This window comes from Myxine glutinosa, chromosome 6 (genome assembly GCF_964187855.1).
Source record: "Myxine glutinosa chromosome 6, kmMyxGlut1.1, whole genome shotgun sequence".
Taxonomy (NCBI): Eukaryota; Metazoa; Chordata; class Myxini; order Myxiniformes; family Myxinidae; genus Myxine; species Myxine glutinosa.
Genome location: NC_136266.1, coordinates 133537685 through 133557752, shown reverse-complemented (window position 1 = coordinate 133557752; position 20068 = coordinate 133537685). Strand labels below are relative to the sequence as shown.

At 41.2% G+C, this 20068-nt stretch overlaps 1 protein-coding gene across 1 annotated transcript in view; it reads right to left on the bottom strand.

Annotated features, from left to right (window-relative positions):
- GABBR2 (gamma-aminobutyric acid type B receptor subunit 2) overlaps window positions 1-19688 on the bottom strand; it is a 280931-nt gene extending 261243 nt beyond the window's left edge. Inside the window, exons 1-2 of the mRNA XM_078781075.1 lie at window positions 19637-19688; window positions 19379-19524 (exon numbers count right to left, since the gene is read on the bottom strand). Of these exons, the coding sequence (XP_078637201.1) occupies window positions 19379-19524; window positions 19637-19688 (198 nt within the window). The remainder of the gene's footprint in view (window positions 1-19378; window positions 19525-19636) is intronic.
- Window positions 19689-20068: the final 380 nt, after the last annotated feature.

Below are 20068 nucleotides of genomic sequence, written 5' to 3'. Positions count from 1 at the left end.
GAATTTGACAGTCCCATTTCAGGAGTTTTACGAAATTTATATTGCCAAGAGATTTTGGGTACTATTAAAAGAAAATGATGAGATATTTTTCCCAAAGAACTTTAATATCTGCCATCCATTTTGGCTGTCTCACGAATGAAGGATGAGTTGCCTTTAGTGGTTGCAAAGAAAATTTGTGGAGACCAGGCAAAATGGGGAAATATGTCAGATATGACCCTAGGACAGGACGGCGATTCATCAATTAACATGAGGTACGAACCAGAGGTGACGTCAATGGATGGACCTGTCCTGACATCATTGGGGAAAGGGCTTATGCAAGGAGTCATCCAAAATGATTAATTTGATTTATTGATGAATATTGATGAATTAATTGAAATTGAATAATTGATTGAATTGTTAATTGATTGAATCTAATTGATTGAATTTAATTGAATAAATTTAACTGAATAAATTGAATTGAATATATTGATTGTTTGATTGATGAAAATGCGGTCTCAAGAAAGAAGCTTTGATATCTTTGCGAGATATTAACAATGTGGAGACAACCTGGGAAAATTGAGCAAGGTGGTGAGTTTATATACAGATATATATGTGCGGTTACCATTGTGTGATTTCCCCGTCAACAGAGCGGACACCTGAGGATTCACCCATTTCATACTGACCCTCCGGCTCATCTGCAAATACTGATCTGTGAGATTGGATTGTGCAAAAGCCACGGCTGAGGGAGATTCTCTGGAAATCACCGTGTGAACAGGTGGAGAGACCCTTCCTGGAGGTACGAGTGAAGCTTTAGAGGAACAAACTACAACACATCCAACGCTACTTTGATAAAAGGCAGAATGGGAAATGGAGCCTGCAAGAATACACAAGGACAACCAGAGATTCCACAAAAAGGTACTTGTACACATCATATGTACGACCGTTATGGTGCCGAAGCTATAAGGCAGGTCGAGAATTGGTATTTGTGGACAAAGGGACATGATGAGGAGTTTCCAAGAGATGGTACATTTGAGCGAAGTCGATTGGAAAGATTGGAACAAAGATTGAAAGCCAGGAAGAGACAGAATCTAACGGTAGACTGGCTTGCATTCCATCTTTGGGATGGTGAATCCAGACAACGGGAACAGCAAGAACGGATAACGGATCTAGAACTTAAAATAAAAAGGATACAGGATACAGTGGAGGAGACAAATGCACAACTGCCCTCGAAATTAGGAATGAAAGTGACGGTTGTCCCATCTGATTTCCAGTTGTCTCCCCAAAAAGGACGGTACAGAGAATTTTTCCGTGTTTCAGGAGACAACGAGAGATTGCAGTGGCAACTCAGGGATGTAGAGATGCAACCCAGCAATACAAATGCACAGGTGCACAGACCAGGAAACGACAGAAACCGGTGTTTCGAGTGTGGAAAGATGGGACATTGGAGAGGAAGATGTCCGTATGTCAACAGGAGGACAAGGTCATGGGGCAAACCAAGCTCACGGGTACCAGTGCGTACCGATACCTCAGACAATGATTAGGCCTTCATTGCGACAAATCCCAAATGACGATTGGCCTCAACAAATTAGATTACTGGACAAACATGAATAACTGTCGATGATTCTTGGGTCTGAAAAGTTTTCGGAGCAAGAATTATTCATTTTTTCTTTTGCTTGTAAGCAAATTGATAATTAATTGATCAAATGCCGAAATTGGATCTTTTATGTTGGGCACACAATATTAAATTTACAAAGTTGGAACAATTGCTTTGCAAATTTTAAACCAAGGGACAAGGGTCACATGATGATCAGGTGGGAATTTCGGACTATTGTTCCACACGATTGATACGTCAGTGGTCGACTGACATGTAAATGGGTATGTCGTCAAATTTGGATAAATTATTGTGGGAACTGAAAGGGTAATTTCAATGTGACATCATAGGGGTTTTCTAAGAATAAGCTTTTGGTCCATTTGTGTATTAGCATTTCTAAAATTGAAGGACAAATTTTATGAAATTGAAATAAAATTGACACCCATCTTGATCTGTAAATAATAGTTCCAACGCAAACAAATACGCATAATGCATGTGTGTGTGTGTATTTTTTGTGTGTCAATGTTAGTGTTTTTTATTGTTTTGTGTATCAATCTTACAAGATTGTTGACACCGACAGTGTGCCTGTCTGGAAATGGATAGTTTTATGTGGATGGGATTGAATATGCAGAGAATCCGTAAAATAAAATAGAAATAAAATTTGATTATGAACATTATCTCTTTTGTCAAGGGAGATGGAATATAAAGATTTGATGTGCTGGGTTATGAGCAGCCATTAATTAAATAGTAAAATTGTGAGTAATTTGGGGATTCCATTTTTGATAGAATTTATATGAGAATAACAGCTATTTATGGATATGAGCTTCATAAAAAGAAATGAGGGAGTACAAAATTATCCAAATTTGGGAGAGGTCTTACACTGACTTCCCAGAATACTCTGCTCATGGATTTATATATACTAGGGCATTGCCCGTACTATATCTATATCTAAAATTATATCCCCCCCCTCTATTTACATGAAATGGTTTGGTCCAAAGCGAACGGCTTCCGGAGTTTGGTAAAGCAATCGCCATCGCGTGCACAAACGCGCAGGAAAGCGAATGAATCGCAAATTCGGTTTTATTAGTTTTAAAACATAGTTTAACGCCAACATAGTTTGCAAACGTGAAATAAATGAATACGCTGTCAAATGTGCCATCCGAGGCAGAGTGTGTCCGCCACGTTCGGCACACGCGATCGTTCGCTGCTCTCTGATTGGTTGAATCGTTTTTTGGACATAGCTCGGTAAGTAATTGTCCGATTAATATGAAACCTTGAAAAGGCACATCCTCGGGTCCCCAGCAATATACCTGGCAAGTTAAAAGTATATCGGACCCGTGGTTGTCGAGAAACAGCGGTCACAGACAAACGTACAGACGTACAGACAGACAGACAGAGATTACTGGAATTATAGATAGATATATATAAACTTGAATTTTATCAGCATATAAATTGTGCTGCATGTATGGATGTGTATTAGGCATAGATGATATGGGAAAATAGTAAAGAAAATCTTGCTGATTTGAACTATTGTGAGTTTTAAAACGGAATGCATTGTGCATCTTAAACCAAGGGGCAGCCATGAACGCGCTGTTACGTTATTTATACTCAGAACGCGCTGTTACGTGTACCTGCAACATATTTGTTAATCTCGCACACCTATATTGGCATACTGGTGTCAGTAGTACTCACTGGGTGCATAGAAATGGATGAGCAACAGTTAAGGGGGTGTAAAAAAAAAACACTTACTTGGATATTTTCTACAAAAGTAGGGGTTTCAATAAGTGGTACCATACACATGGGATTCATCAAATTAAGTTTTGGAGTTCAAACAAAGTCACTGGTTAACAGATGGGAATGGATAGTAAATAAATTCTTCGATGCTGGGTAAATGAAGTGAGATATTACAAAGACTTATTAGAGCTATTGTTCTTCCTTGCAGCAGTGGGAGAAAATTTAGATCCAACATAATGAATCTATAAATGAATGTGATAGGGATAATATCCTCAATTTGTACTAATTATTTGATTGTGGGTAAAGGAATTAATTAATCGTAGTGGATTGTTAACAAGCAGCCTGAAATGTCCTGAGAGTGTGCATCCATGTAATCAGAAATCCCAGATTTGTTTTTACAAACAACATTTTGGTAGAGATCTTATGTGGACGAATACTTGCTTGGTAGATAAAACGGTACTGCATGTTGGCAGCCACTTCAGTGGCCATTTAGGCCGAACAAATAGGGAAAAACTGTAATTGAATATGTAATTTACAGATGAGTATTTGGGAAGTAAAAAGGGAATTTATTGATTTGGGAGACATTTTTCGAAGGTTTATTAAAGTGTTGCAATATGACATTTGGCAAGGAAAATTATTGGATGGGAAAATTAGATCTGTTTATAAAATGAGTTTGTTGACCCATTGAAGTTAATTCTTTGAATTGTTGTTTAATTAGCATTTTGAGTTCAAATTGGAAATAGTTTGGTAGAGCTTTGGTTAAAACCTTTGGTTGCAGTGTTTTGGAACAAATTGATAAACCATAGGAGGTTGATAAGAATAGAAACAAATATGGACCTAAAATAGAAAGATTGTTATGATGATATGAATAAATACTGAGATTAAAAGATTAAATCAAGTGATGTTGCAAATGAAACAGTAGAATTAAGATAATGGCATAACGACAATGTTATGAGTTGTGTCAATTACAATATCAGTGAACTCATATCACCACGAGTGACACACTGTTAGGAAAAAGAGGGAAAAGAAAAAGTGGAGAGGAATTATGGTAATAATACATTATGTTTAATTTGTTGGTTTGAAAAAAATTGTTGTTGGGAATTAGGTATTCCCGTTTGTGATTGTAATCATATACAATGCTATTCTTAGTTTAGTAATAAAATACATACCTGATTGAATATTATTTGTGTGACGCATATAAATGAATATAACTTTTGTGTTAAGGAAAAACAACAAATTGTTGAATGTGAAACTGTCGGAAGATATACATGATTATGCTGATTTCATGGTAAGATGTACCCTATCTGATTCAGTGTGTGCGGAAAGCAGATTCAGATGTGACTGAGCATAAGGATAAGACGAGATCACATTTTGGAGGGATTGCTAACGGAATTGGGAAGAAGTTCGAGAAAGAAAATTTGTGGCTAAAAAATGAAGTTAATCGTGGCATACACCCTCTTTCTCAAAGAATGATGAAGACATTCTCCCGTGTAACTTGGAGATGAATGCTTACCTTCACCAAGGAAATTTATGTGACCATTTGCCTGGATCACACTGCAACATATGAAAGAAAGGCGATCACTTACTCTTGTTCGAAGGCTTCGAACATTCACCACATCAGAAGTTGCAGGACAACGACATTTTACCTGCAACCTCTGTGAAATGCGGGGACATATGTTATTACTTCACCAACGTCCGGGGAACCAGCATGGAGCTGCAAAAAACGGCTGTGCCCTTGTCACAACAGCTGTGCATGATTCTGCTGGTTGCTCCTGGTAAGGACCATGAATGACCTGAACACCATGGTCCCAACATCATTGTGGATGCATCCGGCATCCCTGTTCCACATCTTGCTGGCCAATCAACGTCACACCAATACTTGCTGCCCACTCACAATGAGGGAGGAGGCAAGTCGACTACAACTGGGTGAAGGCCTTGTTCAGGAATTACTATGGTTTACAGCAAAAAGTGGCAAGAATGCTACAAGGAGAGCAGGGTCAGTCTATGACTCCGCAATGTTACCACAACAGCGAAATCCTACACGAAGTAGTGCAGGAGCTATGAAGACATTAGGAGAAAATGTTTCATACCAGGATTCAAACACAAGTGATCAGCCCTTCCTTTCAAACAAAGTCAACATTTGTGTGGAGGCAAACGTTTTTTGCCAGATGGTGCAGATGCTTTACAAAACTTGAAAATGAAGTGAAATTGTTGTATCTTGGTGATGGTGAAGTGTTGTTTTGAAAATATATTTGTGATGCAAATGCAATAGATTGAACGATATGGAAGGAGTAAATGACCAACGAAATGTTTTGTGATTCTTGCAGGATGACGGTGTATGCCCAAGGGAATTTGATTACCAAAGTGATTGATTATTTACTTATACTTGTAATGATGTTTACTTGTAGTGATTGATTGTTTACTTATATTGATGTTTAGATTAATGGTTAATATAAACAAAAACAAAAAGATGAGGGAATTGTGGAAGTGTAACTCAGTGTAACTTATTAATTGGCACTGGTAACTTATTAATTAAACTGGTAACGAAGCAGATACATTTTACATGCAAACTCTGTGAAAGCCGAGTTTGTAAATGAGTGTCAGGAATGCGCCCGAACATGATAATCTCTTGTCCACCTGGTCACAGCCCCTGGCTGAAGCACCCCCCTATCGTTTGGTAAACGGAACTCACAACAGGAGGGGAGCGAGCTGATACCAGGACTTGGTACATGCATGACCTCGGGGCATTAGCGGAGAGGGGATTAAGTCCAGTTTGTCCATATAAACGAGAGCAAACGTGGAGTCGACAGGACTTGCTACCAAGAGCTCTGACCAACGGGAGTGGCGGAGGAACATCAGCCGAACGAGAAGGATCAGCGAAAAGAGTTAATCTCAGCCATTGAATTATGCGGTATTATTTGGTAAATGGAATGAAGTGAATAACCAGTTAATAAACCAGACCTTTTGTAAACCTGTGTCCGACCATTGGAGTCTTGAGTCTCTCAGCTACAAATTCTCCAACAGGTCCTTGGGGACTTTTGGGTCTTTTGGGCCCTCGGGTACTTTTGGGTGATTTGGGTCCTTGGGGACTTTGGGGTCATCTCGGTCTTAATGGTCATCTGGGTTAAAGGGTCTTCCAAGGTCTAAGGGGTCTCAGCAGTCTAAAGGGTTAAAAGGTACGTTTGAGTAGTACTTAATTAATTGACATCAAAAAGTATGATGCATGCATGCACGCGCGCACAGACACACACCACACGCACGCACACACACACACACACACACACACACACACACACACACACACACACACACACACACACACACACACACACACACCTCCATTTAGAGCAGATGTTCTTTTTGACGGCATCAGTGATACTCCGCCGTAGCGAATCCGCCGCCGAGAAAACGTGGATCGAGTTGGTTATTGATCACGTCGTTTGCTTTTGCCTTGACCCGTGACTGGAGGGATCGTGATCACGTGTCCCGTGTGCGGTGTATCGCACTGGTACCTCGCTATTATTTTATTTTCATAAATGTAAGAATGAAAAACAAGGCATTTTCCAAGACATGATATTTCTGCTGAGATTATTTGATCCCACATAACATTATCATGCATAACGCCGACACAGAGGTAAATGTGTCTAGCGGCTCCGCCCCCATCAAGCTGATTGACAGTCATAGCCACGCCTACCCCATTACCATTCTTTTAAGAAAACGCCAAGGAGAACAATCTCACCAACGAAGCTTTACTCCTTGGAGACCAGGGGTCGGCAACCTTTTTGACATGAAGTGCCAGTTTGAAATGTTCTTCTTAATTAGTGTGCCATATCAACATTAAGTTTACCTTTAAGTTTAATTATGACACTGTGGTGCTGCGCACACACGACTCGATTGCCAGAGACGTAGGCCACAACGCGTTGGTATATCAAAACGTCTTTATTCAAAGCTCGCACTTTAGCACTGGGCGGGCTCGAACTTAGAGCCCGCATATATGTGCCGAGGCCACGCCTAGTCCCCGGGCGTGGCCGATCGGTCGAAAGGCGGGGCATGTGCTTTCGCTCCCCGCCTGGACGCTCTCGCCACCCACTGGTGCGCGGAATTATTGCCCCTTGTGCCCGCCACAACACCACATCAAAAAAATATTTCCAACAGACATGGAATTTTATTCCATCCATATAGGCTACATGCACAGCAACAACATTTCAAATAAGCATTTATCTCTCATAATCAGGACATTGTAATGATCATTTTATCATTGTAAAATTTGTCCCCAATGAGGTTACAAATTACATGCATGGACCCCATTTCAAAACACTGCTTTCAGTAACTTATTTACAAAGTATTGCATTGGAAACAAATGTCAAAAAGGGAGAATAAAGTGTATCAAACAGAATTACCAGCACTATACAAGAATGCTGCCATAATGAAAACATCCACATCTGAGTTGGAAAAAAAGAGATGGACAAACAGCTTCATATGCAAACCCATGTGTACTACAAATAAACAGATGCCTACCAGTCAGTGTGATCCCTGGCCCTGCTTTCCTTTGCTGAGCTCCATTATCTGGGGGTCGTAGTTAGTCAATTTAAGTTGCACACATGCTTCGGAGTGGTCGGTTGTCAAACGACTGCGGGAGGGGCTGAGCACGTTCTTCATGTGTGAGAATATCTGCTCACAGAGGTACTTTGACCCGAAGACTGACAGCAAAGCCAGTGCAACGTTCCAAAGACAGCTGAACTTCTTCGGCATGGATGTCCAGCAGGTGAAGATGCAGGTTTCGTGATCTTGCACTGCCGTGGTTTCTAGTTGTTTCCGTAGCTCTGCAAACTTAGTCACCCACAGTGTTGAACTCTTCAGCTCAATCAGCTGCATTTCCATGTCCTGTGTATCCAACCAGTCTATCAGAGATAAATCCAATTCGTGTCCATCAAAGCTGTCTGGCTTGATCAAGAAAGAGAACATGGGTCCATACTTCTGAAAGTCCCCAAATCGTGTTGTGAACTCAGACTCAAGCTCGCTCATGTAATTGCATATTTCAGCGGTGCTGATGTTGTGCTGCGAGGACAGCTCCCTTACGTGTCTGAAGTAGCGGAAAGTGGAGGTAGCAACATCGCTTGAAAAGATTGATAGCTTGCCGACAAAAGCCGTCCATGTGTCGAACATGTCCAAAACAGTTTGCCCTGCACCTTGCAGTCGAAGATTGAGCTAGTTGAGGTGTCCCGTAATATCCGTGAGAAACATAAGTTTCACAACCCACTTCTCGTCCTCGAGTTCTGGGTAGTTTTGGCCCTTTTCAGCCAGGAAGGCATTGATGGCATCAAAGCAGCGGGCAAACCGCTCCAAAACTTTTCCGCAGCTTAGCCACCTAACCACTGAGTGGAGAGGAATATCTTTGCATGTGCAGTCCATTTCCTCAAGCAAGACTGGAACTGTCGGTGTGGCAGAGCAGATCGCTTAACTATGGAGTTAATAACCTTTACTACCGTAGCCATAACCTCATTAAGATCTGAATTTGACATCTTTGCACAGAGGTTTTCTTGGTGTATTATGCAGTGGAGTTTCATGATGGGGTGACCGACTTTTTCCTCAATTAATCTGACAGCTCCCCTCTGTTTCCCGACCATGGCGGGGGTGCCATCTGTTGTCACTGCAAAAATCTTCCTGATGTCAATCCCTCGCTCCTCAAAATGTTCCATAAACACCTTGGCTATGTCCTCACCTTTTGTTGTGTCAGACATTGGCTTTAAGCAGCAGAGTTCCTCTCTTACAGTCGAATCACAGTATCTTGCCATGATTGCCAAACGTGGTATGTCATTCACGTCCATGCTCTCGTCAAGTGCAATGCTAAATACCACAGCATCTTTTAAACCAGCTATTTGCTGCGCGCTGACATTTTCTGCCATTTCTTCGATGCGTCGCTCAACACTTCTAGCTGACATGGGAATATCTTTTATTCTTGATTTGATTGTCTCTTTGTTTGATAAGCCTTCAGACAGAACCTCTGAGCTACAGAGAAAAGCCTCCTTAATATATTTGCCATCAGTGAATGGCTTTCCGCATTTCACAATGCAATGAGCAATGCGATGGCTTGCTTCATTCGCATGGTTTTTAGCAATGGCAAAGATTTTGAGGGTGTTGGCTTGCTTCCCATACCTGGACACGGCACGTTTGATGGATTCTGCCTTGTCTGCCTGATCTTTGAAAGTTTTCTCGTGCTTTGTCTCAAAATGGCGCTTAACACTCGACGTTCGACAAACAACATTTTCAAAACATAAAGTACACACAGCACGGTCCTTCTGAAAAACAAAACCCCACTCTTCTGTCCATGAGGGCTGCAATGCTCGAAACCTTTACTTCAGCTTTCTTAGCTAGCGGGGTTGCGATCATCTACCGAACCTGAACCGCTTCACTGCACTTCCTGTGGGAAATGTGAGCGGGAGGCCATACCGTCAATCAAACTAAATAAGACAGGCCACGTGTTACGACAAAAACTACTACCCCCATTTTCATTACGACCACCCCATAAAAAAAAACTCAAAATAATGACGACATTAATATTAAAATGCAGAAGGCGGCCTGAATGATAAAGAGTGGAGATGCAACCGCTGACCACCAGGTGTTAACACACAGTCGCTCTTACATCACCTCAGGTTGCCGCGAACGGCATATCGGAAGGCACCAAGCCTGCATCTCCTGTTTTATATCTGCGATTATTATACAATTCAGAATAATGATGAGATTAATGTTAAAACTCAGAAACCAGTCCGAATAATAATAATGAGTGGAGAGGCAGCCTCGGGCCATCTGCTGTGAACAACACCACTGTTCTTACTGTTACAGCACATCCGGTTGCAGCAAATTAAGTGTTTGAATGCGCCAGGCCGGCATCTCATGTTGTGCATCTTTGATTATTATTCCAGTAAAATAATTTGGAATTGGAATGGTGACTCTGGTCTGATCCATCTACCTCATCACCCTGCACCATCACACCGGAATACTGTTATAGTGCAACACGCGCAACAGCCAATGGCTGTTCAAGAGGTGATTTTGCATGCAGCAGAGAGGGCACTGCTTTCGCCAGTGTGCCAATGATTATGCTGCCGCGTGCCACGTGCCTAAGGTTGCCGACCCCTGATGTAGACAATGCCCCTGCCCATCCTGCACAGATAGAAGACTTGTGTGATAATACAATGTGCTTTGCCACCCCTTAGACCACCCTCAATTCAGAAATTATCTTTGTAGTCCTGGCCCACTGACACACTCATCCATGCCTTAGGATGTGACCTCCATATGACAGGAAGCTGTGTCTTGAGGGAGCCATGTGCTCACTTGTGGGTTTCCGAGTGGTACAGAAGGAGCTTAATTTTCGAGAACTTTTAACAACTGAATGCACAGTAGATGCAGGCGTTCCATATACGTCCAATTTGTTTTGTTCCTTCATCACTTCACACTGCACCGCTCAAGTTAAACTCTGTTGCTACTTCTTGATGAGGTGTGCTTGGTGAAGCACTTGCGGGTCTCTTCACACTCATGCACGGAGCGGGGGTTAACAGCTAATCCTCACAGCTCAGTGTATAAAGAAGTATGCAATGCAAATTGTGTACGTACCACTTTACACAATGGCTGATCTGTTCAAGCAGGTATGGAGGGATACTACACATGTGCAGTGGAGTGAAAATGTGTCTGTTACTCAGCCTCTGTTAACCCTTAGATACAGGCGTCAAAAATCCTCCATAAACGCAGCCATTGGGCCTCGGAGCCCACCAGATGTATTAGTGTTATGTTTTCTTTATTTTATTCTTTTTATAGATTTTTTCCTTTCCTATCCATTTTCAATCCAAGTCGATGCTCATGGATGTGTATTTGCTCAGAAAATGTGAATCATTGATCCTATTAGTTGGAAGAATCCCATACAAGTAATGAATCTTTTTTTTTTTTTTTTTTTTTTTGTTCTTGGTTTTTCAACTTTTTTTTCTCTAAAAGGTTGAGGCTCATAGAGGAGTATTTGCTCAAAAAATATGATTCACTAATCCTTTTATTTAGAATGTATATGTGCACAACTATCCAAAATCCTACACCTATGCAGCCATTGGGCATCGGAGGCCCCACAAATGTATTCGTGTAAAGTTTTTTTTAATTTTCATATTTTTGTCACTGAATTATTTGTAACCAAGTTATAGGAGCATAGAATGAGGCTCATATCAAGAAAATAATGATATAACATAGTAGTATAACAACATTTATGTGGGGCCTCGAAGGCCCCAGGCCTGCATTCATGTCGGATTTTTGGGTTATCAGTGAAGAATGAAGATTTTCCCACGAGCCTGAATGAATTATTTATTTATTTATGTCACTGAATTTTGTGCAACAACATGAGTCAGTGAAAATGAGGCTCATTCCGAAAAAAGATTGTACAGCATAGTAACAAAAAACAACAAAAAAACCTTGTGGGCTTCCGAGGCCCAATCACTGCATCCAAGGGTTAAAAAGCCGGAAATATTTCTTGTGATGACATTTTGCAAAAATCTAATATTTTGAATTGAAAATCTAAAAAAGGAAATAATGGCCTCAGACAAATTTATAATGACATGAGTTTAATCTCTACTTGAGAGAATGCCACATATATATTTGGGCAGTGCATAAGTTAACAGACCACTGTCTTGATCTCTGAAGTGGATCTTCCCAAGGCCAGTGACACTGATCGACTCAAAATCCTTTTAACTGTCCTTTGGTAGTTTTACAATGAGGGGGAAATGTAGAGGGAGTGCATATCACGATTGTGAATATGACAGATCTGAGGCGTCTTTGCCTTCGCATGGCGATGAGCACCAAAATGGCGGCCGTAAGATTTTTCATCAGGATGAAATAAATTGTCGGTGGGTGGGTGGAGTCAGGCCAGCTGTCCAACGATTCAGCAGGAAGCATTGTTACAGAAACACGCATGAACAAGTGTTATTATATACAAGATAACAGAACAATATTTATGCATAAAAGGCATATCTTCCAAAAAACAACAACTTCACAACATGTCTTTGAAAAATAATCCGAGTTTTCTTTCATACATGGACTCTTCTAAATGCTATTGCAGGTGCGTAGTTTCTGTGATATTCATATTTTCGTTTTTTATGGTATAATTGTTAATAACCTTAAATGCGGATTTTTCTATTTCTAAACCTTTTACAAATGCAAGTTAGATTATTCAACTGTAAGGCGCAATGCCCTTAAAATGAGAAAAGTAAAAGGCCAATGGGATGATAATATCACTGCCTCACAAGGAACAGTTCCTCCTGTGGGCTGCGCGTGACCTCGGATAGAAAATGAACGAACATAGGTAATTTTTGAACCAATTCACAAATTCTCTGAAGTCGCGCCATATTGTAATTCACCAGAAACTGCATGCCATGCACACACCCTAAGTTCAACCATGTGCAACTAACTCATTTATCACTCCTTAATAATTTTCTTTTTTCACAACTACATATTTCTTTTTGCAACCATGAACTTCGATGTTTGTGACCACCTTATTTGAGACTCCATAAAACCTTGACAAACGTTTGCAATTTAGATGATGGGTCTTGATAGACTGTCCCTTTAAAACAATAATACGAAAGCAAAGATCTAAAGAGAAAGGTTGAAAAACAGAATGATAGACAATAAAGCTTAACAGACAAAGCAAGACAATGAAGGGGAAATGACATGGATGTGTATGAGCTTTTAGAATTTGACTCATCACACCTCTTATGTACAGTCACGTGAAAAAGTAAGTAGACCCCATGTAAAGTTTTGACTTTTTCAACATATTTCAACATACAGCTATTTGATCTTTATTTCAACAATATTGAGAGATAAAGGTGATATAATATAGCAAATATCATGAAACATTTACATTTTGTAGTCCATTGTATAATTTAAATAAACATAAATGCAAATTTCACGTGTGGAAAAAGTAAGTACACCCCTACATTTATCACTACATCAAATACCTAAAATTAGAATCAAGTGCACCAGCTCAGGTGCAAATGATTAGAACATCATTAGAGAGAATCTTGGAGGAATCTGTGTTATTTAAACCTCAGACATTTAGTTTGGTTTGCTCTTTGTTGTTGAAGTGTGCGGCGTCACAAAGGCCGAGAAAAAAGAGCTCTATGAGGCCTTCAGAAAGAAGATTATAGATGCCTACGAGTCTGGGAAGGGACTTTAAAAGATATCCAAACAATTTGAAATCAATCATTCGACTGTCCGGAAGATCATCTACAAGTGGAGAAAATTCCAAACAACTGCCAAATTGTTCAGGCCAGGCCGCCCCAGCAAGTTCAGAATGAGAGCAGACCGGAAGATGCTGATAGAAGTCTCTAAGAACCCCAGAATGTCATCATGGCACCTACAGGTAGCTCTTCCCACTGTTGATGTCAAAGTGCACGAGTCTACCATTAGAAAGAGGCTGCACAAATTTGATCTACATGGGAGGTGTGCCAGGAGGAAACCTTTGCTGTCCAGAAAGAACATGAGGGCAAGACTAAAGTTTGCCAATGAACACCGAGGCAAAGACCAGCTCTTCTGGAACAATGTGCTCTGGACAGATGAGTCAAAGGTAGAGCTATTTGGCCACAGTACCAGAAGACATGTTTGGCGAAAACCAAAGACAGCATTTGACCACAAGAACCTGATACCAACTGTAAAGCATGGTGGTGGAAATATTATGGTTTGGGGCAGCTTTGCTGCATCAGGGCCTGGGCAGCTCACCATCATAGAATCCACTATGAATTCTTCATTGTACCAGAGGGTGCTTGAGGATAATGTGAGGCGATCTGTCGGAAATTGAAGCTCAACCGAAAGTGGACCTTGCAACATGACAATGACCCTAAACATACCAGTAAATCCACCAAGGAATGGCTGAAAAGAAAGAAATGGAGGGTTCTAGAATGGCCAAGTCAAAGCCCGGATCTAAATCCCATCGAGATGTTGTGGGGGGATTTGAAACGAGCTGTGCATGCAAGAAACCCCTCAAACATGAACAACACAACAACATGCATTTTAAGGCCATTTTCCCTGCTAGAGCGGGGGTTAGCCATGCGGTCCCCATGAAAATCTTCTCCATTTTCTGCATCTCTCCTTGTTAACCCCCTTGCCCGCATTTCTTCTTCCACCATCTTTCGCCAAGTCTTTCTCGGTCTTCCCCGTCCTGTACTTCCTTCTACATTCATTTCCATCACTCTTCTCAACCAGTCACTTTCATCCTTCCTCAACACATGACCAAACCATCTCAACCTGTTCCTCTTCACAGCATCAATCACAGGCTCTATTCCCATCATCTTTCGCAATTCATCATTTGTCTTCCTCTTGGCTAACCCCCGTCCTGGCGGGAAAATGGCCTTAAAACGATCATTCATTCATTCATTCATTCATTCTCTCAACGATACTCCGCACATCCACCGAACCATTCGCATTTCCACCCTTTCCAGCCTTCGTTGCTGCTCTACGTTCATTACCCATGTCTCGCTACCAAAAATCATAACACTTCTCACACATGCAGCATACACCTTTCCCTTCAGTTTCAACGACACTCCCCTCCTCATCAGCACGCCACTCAGTTCCCGAAACTTCCTTCCATGCACATCTCACTCTAGCACTCAAACTCTCACTCAAACATCGCACAGCTGAAATAATTCTGCATGGAGGAGTGGGCAAAAATTTCTCCCAGTCAATGTCAGAGACTGGTAGACAGTTATAAGAAACACCTACTTGAGGTTGTTTCTGCCAAAGGGGGCAATACCACCTATTAGAGCCAAGGGTGTACTTACTTTTTCCACATGCGAAATTTGCATTTATGTTTCTTTAAATTAAACAATGGACTACAAAATGTAAATGTTTCATGATATTTGTTATATTATATCACCTTTATCTATCAATATTGTTGAAATGAAGATCAAATAGCTGTATGTTGAAATATGTTGAAAAAGTCAAAACTTTACATGGGGTGTACTTACTTTTTCACGTGACTGTATGTACATCCAGATCCCAATATTTAACTCCTCATAAATTTGTATTTTATCTTTATATTTTCCCATTGAGGCTTTGATTTTAACTTAAATTATTTTATAACTTACACATTCAGTGGTGTAATGGTTCAAACATCAATGACTGAAGTCAGCGGTTCAAACCCTGGCCAAGTCATACCAAAAGCACGGACAATCCCAATGGATTGGCATCCACGGTGAGGAGGAAATTCCTCCTCGTGAAATGCTCTGCTGAGTGTGGTGAGATAAGCGGCACCATTGTTGTGACGTCGCTGGTACTCAGAGTGCCCCGGGAAGTGCCGACACTTCCCCCCAAGCTCAGTGGTTGTGTTTGTCTCATCTAACAGTCCTGCATTGTGTCACATACTTTCATCGGTGTATGTGTGTGTATGGCAGCTCCACTACGAGCCTTATATCATGTATAAAATAAAATAAATCTACACAGCTCTCGAAATAATTAACTTAATCAAGGCATGCATATTCTCTTTCACTCACAAGCAGAATACATCGGGCCAATCCCCATGAGACCAGCCAAACAACTACCAGCCAAAGGGATTATGTTAACTACTACCTTGTTCGTAAAACCTCTGTGATTTATGCTTTATCTCGTTTGGCACCGCACCATAGACACCAGTAGGAAGTGCCCATTAAACTGCACTAACTAATAATAAAAACCAACCGGAAGCCAGTTCTGAGCACTGCCGATGGGACACCACCAGCTACATCACCACGAAGGTCAGGCGGGCCGAGAGCCACGCCCAGAGGTGAAGTGATTGGGCGGGAGTTGACCAACAGGAAGACCGGGGTAAGAAGGAACTCGCTGGTTGGTGAAGAGAAGGACGAGTAGGAAGCATCACGCTGATTGGCAGGCACGACAGATGACATCAGAAGGCGGACTGTGCGTTGATTGGAGGAGAAGCGCCGATGACATCAGAGCAGGATGTTAAAAGAACTCTCGAACCGGCATTTTCTCTCTTGCCTCTTGCTCTTCCTCTTGGCCCTCTTGTCTTGCCTGCTTCCTGTTCTGCTGATTTTCTGGTGCCTTCTCGTGCTGGATGTGGAGAGAGACGGTTGTGCGATGACGATTCTCCCCCCTTGTCTTCATTCTGGACCTCGGTGCAAGCGGTTGTGTGCCGGCATCGTCTTCTCAACCCCCCCCCCCCCCCCTCCCCTGCCACACTGTCTGTCTGGCATCTGGGATTGAGAGCTGCAGTTGATGGGAGAGGCGGTGCGTGGACGAGCGGACTGCGGCCTTCTTCCTGCCAGGAACACCGCCGGGTCCAGACTGCGCACGGACTTCCGGGGCCTTGGCGATTCCTGACGAGACCCCCCAAGCTGATCAGATCGTTTCACGTTTGTGAAGGTAGGGGATCACGTTTGTGAAGTTTCGTGTTGATCGGATAAGGTTCGTTTTTCTCTCCAAGATGGCTGCCAAACCACGTGACCTATGACATCATCATTTTCAAACTATATGCAACAGTGCTGTTCGATGATATTTGTTAAATTTTGCATCGATAGTGTGAGCAGTTTCAGAAATATAATTATTTTATATTTTCCTTCAATCCAAAATGGCTGCCAAACCATGTGACCTATGTCATAAATTTAATATTTCAATCCAAATGGGTCATAGATCATGGGCATGCAATTTCAGAATTTTAGGATAGGTTTTTAGATTAAAATATTTTTGGCTCGTATACCACTTCACCTATGATGTCATCATTATCATGCTTTTGTTCCCCATTGGGAGTATTTGACAATGTGCCAAGTTTCAAATTTTTCCATTCAGCGGTTTCTGAAAAATAATTTTTTCATTATTTGCTTTTAATCCAAAATGGCTGCCATACCATGTGATGTATGACATAACAATTATCATAAAAACATTCTGCATGGGTGTCACTCATACCCTGAAAGTTTCATCTCAATCGGACATATGGTTGCTGAGAAAAACGAGGTTTAGCCCGTACGGACGGACAGATGTACGGACAGACGTACGGATGGACGGACAGACAACCCAAAAACATAATGCCTCCGGGCGACTTTGTCGGTGGAGGCATAAAAATGTAGATCATTAACAACCTTGAATTCAAATGAAAACAAGCCATGAATGGTAGGGAAGACATTTCGACAAGTTACACTAGTTTGAACAAAAAATGGATATTCCAACGGATATTTGTCATTTGTCTTGAAAGAACATTATTTACATTTTTTTTGACTTGAATATTATAATGCAGAAGCACACAATGCAAAAAAATTTCAGCTGGCTGTTACATCAGCTTGTGTATATTAAAATTACCATGAATGCTTTTGGACGAGTAGGCCATGAATCATTCCTCTGATTACATTCCAAACGTGTCATCTCTGGGGCTGAGTTAGTTCTCCGGAGCTGTCTGTTTGTTATTTGACCTTTCAAGTCCTTGAGCCATCACAGTGGCATTTAGTCATCAAGACATTTATGTTGGCGATGCCACCAGTGGTGTAGACAGCACAAACGTTTTGAATTTGACCAAGGTACTGCAATGAAATGACCTACTGTTTAGGAAAGACACCATGGAATCTTTAGCATCTTCAACGAGATGCCAGGAGATTTAGCCAGGAGATGGCACACCTTACTTCATCCTCCCTCCATTTATGATGCAATGTCCTGCCTGAGATGCATCCAAGGTTATCCTTTTCTATTGAACATTGACTAGACGAGTCAAATGTGTACAAATACCTCTTAGCTATGCAATCAGTCGCATATACACATTCACTTGACTTAACTTTGCTAGCCTATAATATTAGTCCACTCCAGGATGAAAGCCCCCCTCCACACATGGTCAATTTTGTTCAGTTCAATGCAACTTGAAGCCACTGTACTCCAATGAAATTTTCAATTTTATCTCTCCATCTGATTATTGGTCTGGCTCTGCTTCTTCCATGGCCTTAACCTACACATAGCATGCAGAACAAGATTTAGATTACAGTATATCAGAGAACGAGAATGCACTCACTCACATGCTGACTGACACAGCACCATTACAATAACTTTTTGACAAATTTACATCAGAAAAATTTGTCGAACTGTGCTTTATGCTGCTTTGCGCAATATTAAACAAGAAAAAGAGCAATCGGAGATTGCAAACCCTCACCAGGATGTATTTTCAGTGTTTTAAGGCTTTTGTGTTAAAACAAATATGGCGGCCAAACCACGTGACCGATGACGTCATCTTTTTTTCGAAACTAATTTATTCATAGATTATGCTCAAGAAATTTCATCTTGATCAGATGATGTTTTGTACTTGTCGAATTATGATGTCATAATGGAGGCACCTTTGACATCATTAACATATTTTATTCCCCATGGAGAGTTCTTTAGAATGAGCCATGTTTCAATTTTTTCTATTTAGCGCTTTCGGAGAAATAGAGGTGCAAACTTTTTCGGTTTTTCCAAGATGGCGGCCAAACCACGTGACCGATGACATCATTTTTTTATTTTTTTTACCAGTTTATGCCGACATGGTGCTCAAGAAATTTCATCTTGATAGGATGAAGTTTTCTACTTGCCGAATTATGACGTCATAATGGAGGCACCTATGACATCATCATTAACATATTTTATTCCCCATGGAGAGTTCTTTACAATGAGCCATGTCTCAATTTTTTCTATTCAGTGCTTTCCAAGATAGAGAGGTGCAACGTTTTTCGATTTTTCCAAGATGGCGGCCAAACCACGTGACCTATGACGTCATAATTATCATAAAGGAATTATACAGGTGGAGTTGCACCTATGGTGAAAATTTCCTATCAATCGAACCAACGGTTGCAGAGAAAATCATATTTATTCTGTGCGGACAAACAGACAAACAGACAAACGGACTCAAATGCAATACCCTCTCCTATGGCGAGGGTAATAAGTAGATTTGACCGTTTTACAAAAATAATTGTCAAATAGGAAAAAACGGAAACACCAGTTCTGCTTTGTCTCGGAGAATGTCAAAATACCAAGCATTGTAAGTATTAATTGGGGCAATGGAGCATATATGTGCGAAAGAGAAAAGCACAGTGGATAATACACCTTGAGTTTTCGTATGCTGGCACAAGGGTCATTTGAGAAGCTTTCTGTGTTGGCAATGTGGATGTCTGCCTTCTCGAGCTCGCTTGTCAAGTCATTACGTACCTGTGGAAGTAAGTTGGGAAGGAAGGTTAATGCATAAGAGGATTCTAAAAATGATATAACATCTTTGTAATTATATAATATACAACTTTCTACTTATTATGTAAATATAGCTATATAACAGGACTGACAGGATGGCCTCGATGTATGCACGCTCACCTCTAAGCCATGTAGCCTGGTTTTGAATCCAGAACCGGCTACAAACTGCCATTCTGGTGTTTCACAGGCAGGGTGATTCATCAATGTACGTGTCGTCTCTCGGATGGACGTTAAGCTGGGCGTTCCCATCTGTCGGCATTAGTTGTTGAACGTTAAAGATACCACGACGGCCTTTGTGAAGGGTATGCGAGCCATCACTTGCACCCTGAAGAAATCCTAAATTCCTACCCTAACTAATGCTGGGAGAGGGATGGCAAACCACTCAGCATGACCCGTTGCCAAGAAACTGGTTCCACCAAACTAACGCTTTGTATCACAGAGTGTGCTACATCAGTCAGGCAGTACCTGTCAAAATTTCTTAATTGTGCGTTTTCATTATTATTAATTTATATTCACAAGCTGTGTTCCTATAAGTGTGAATTATATTGTAGG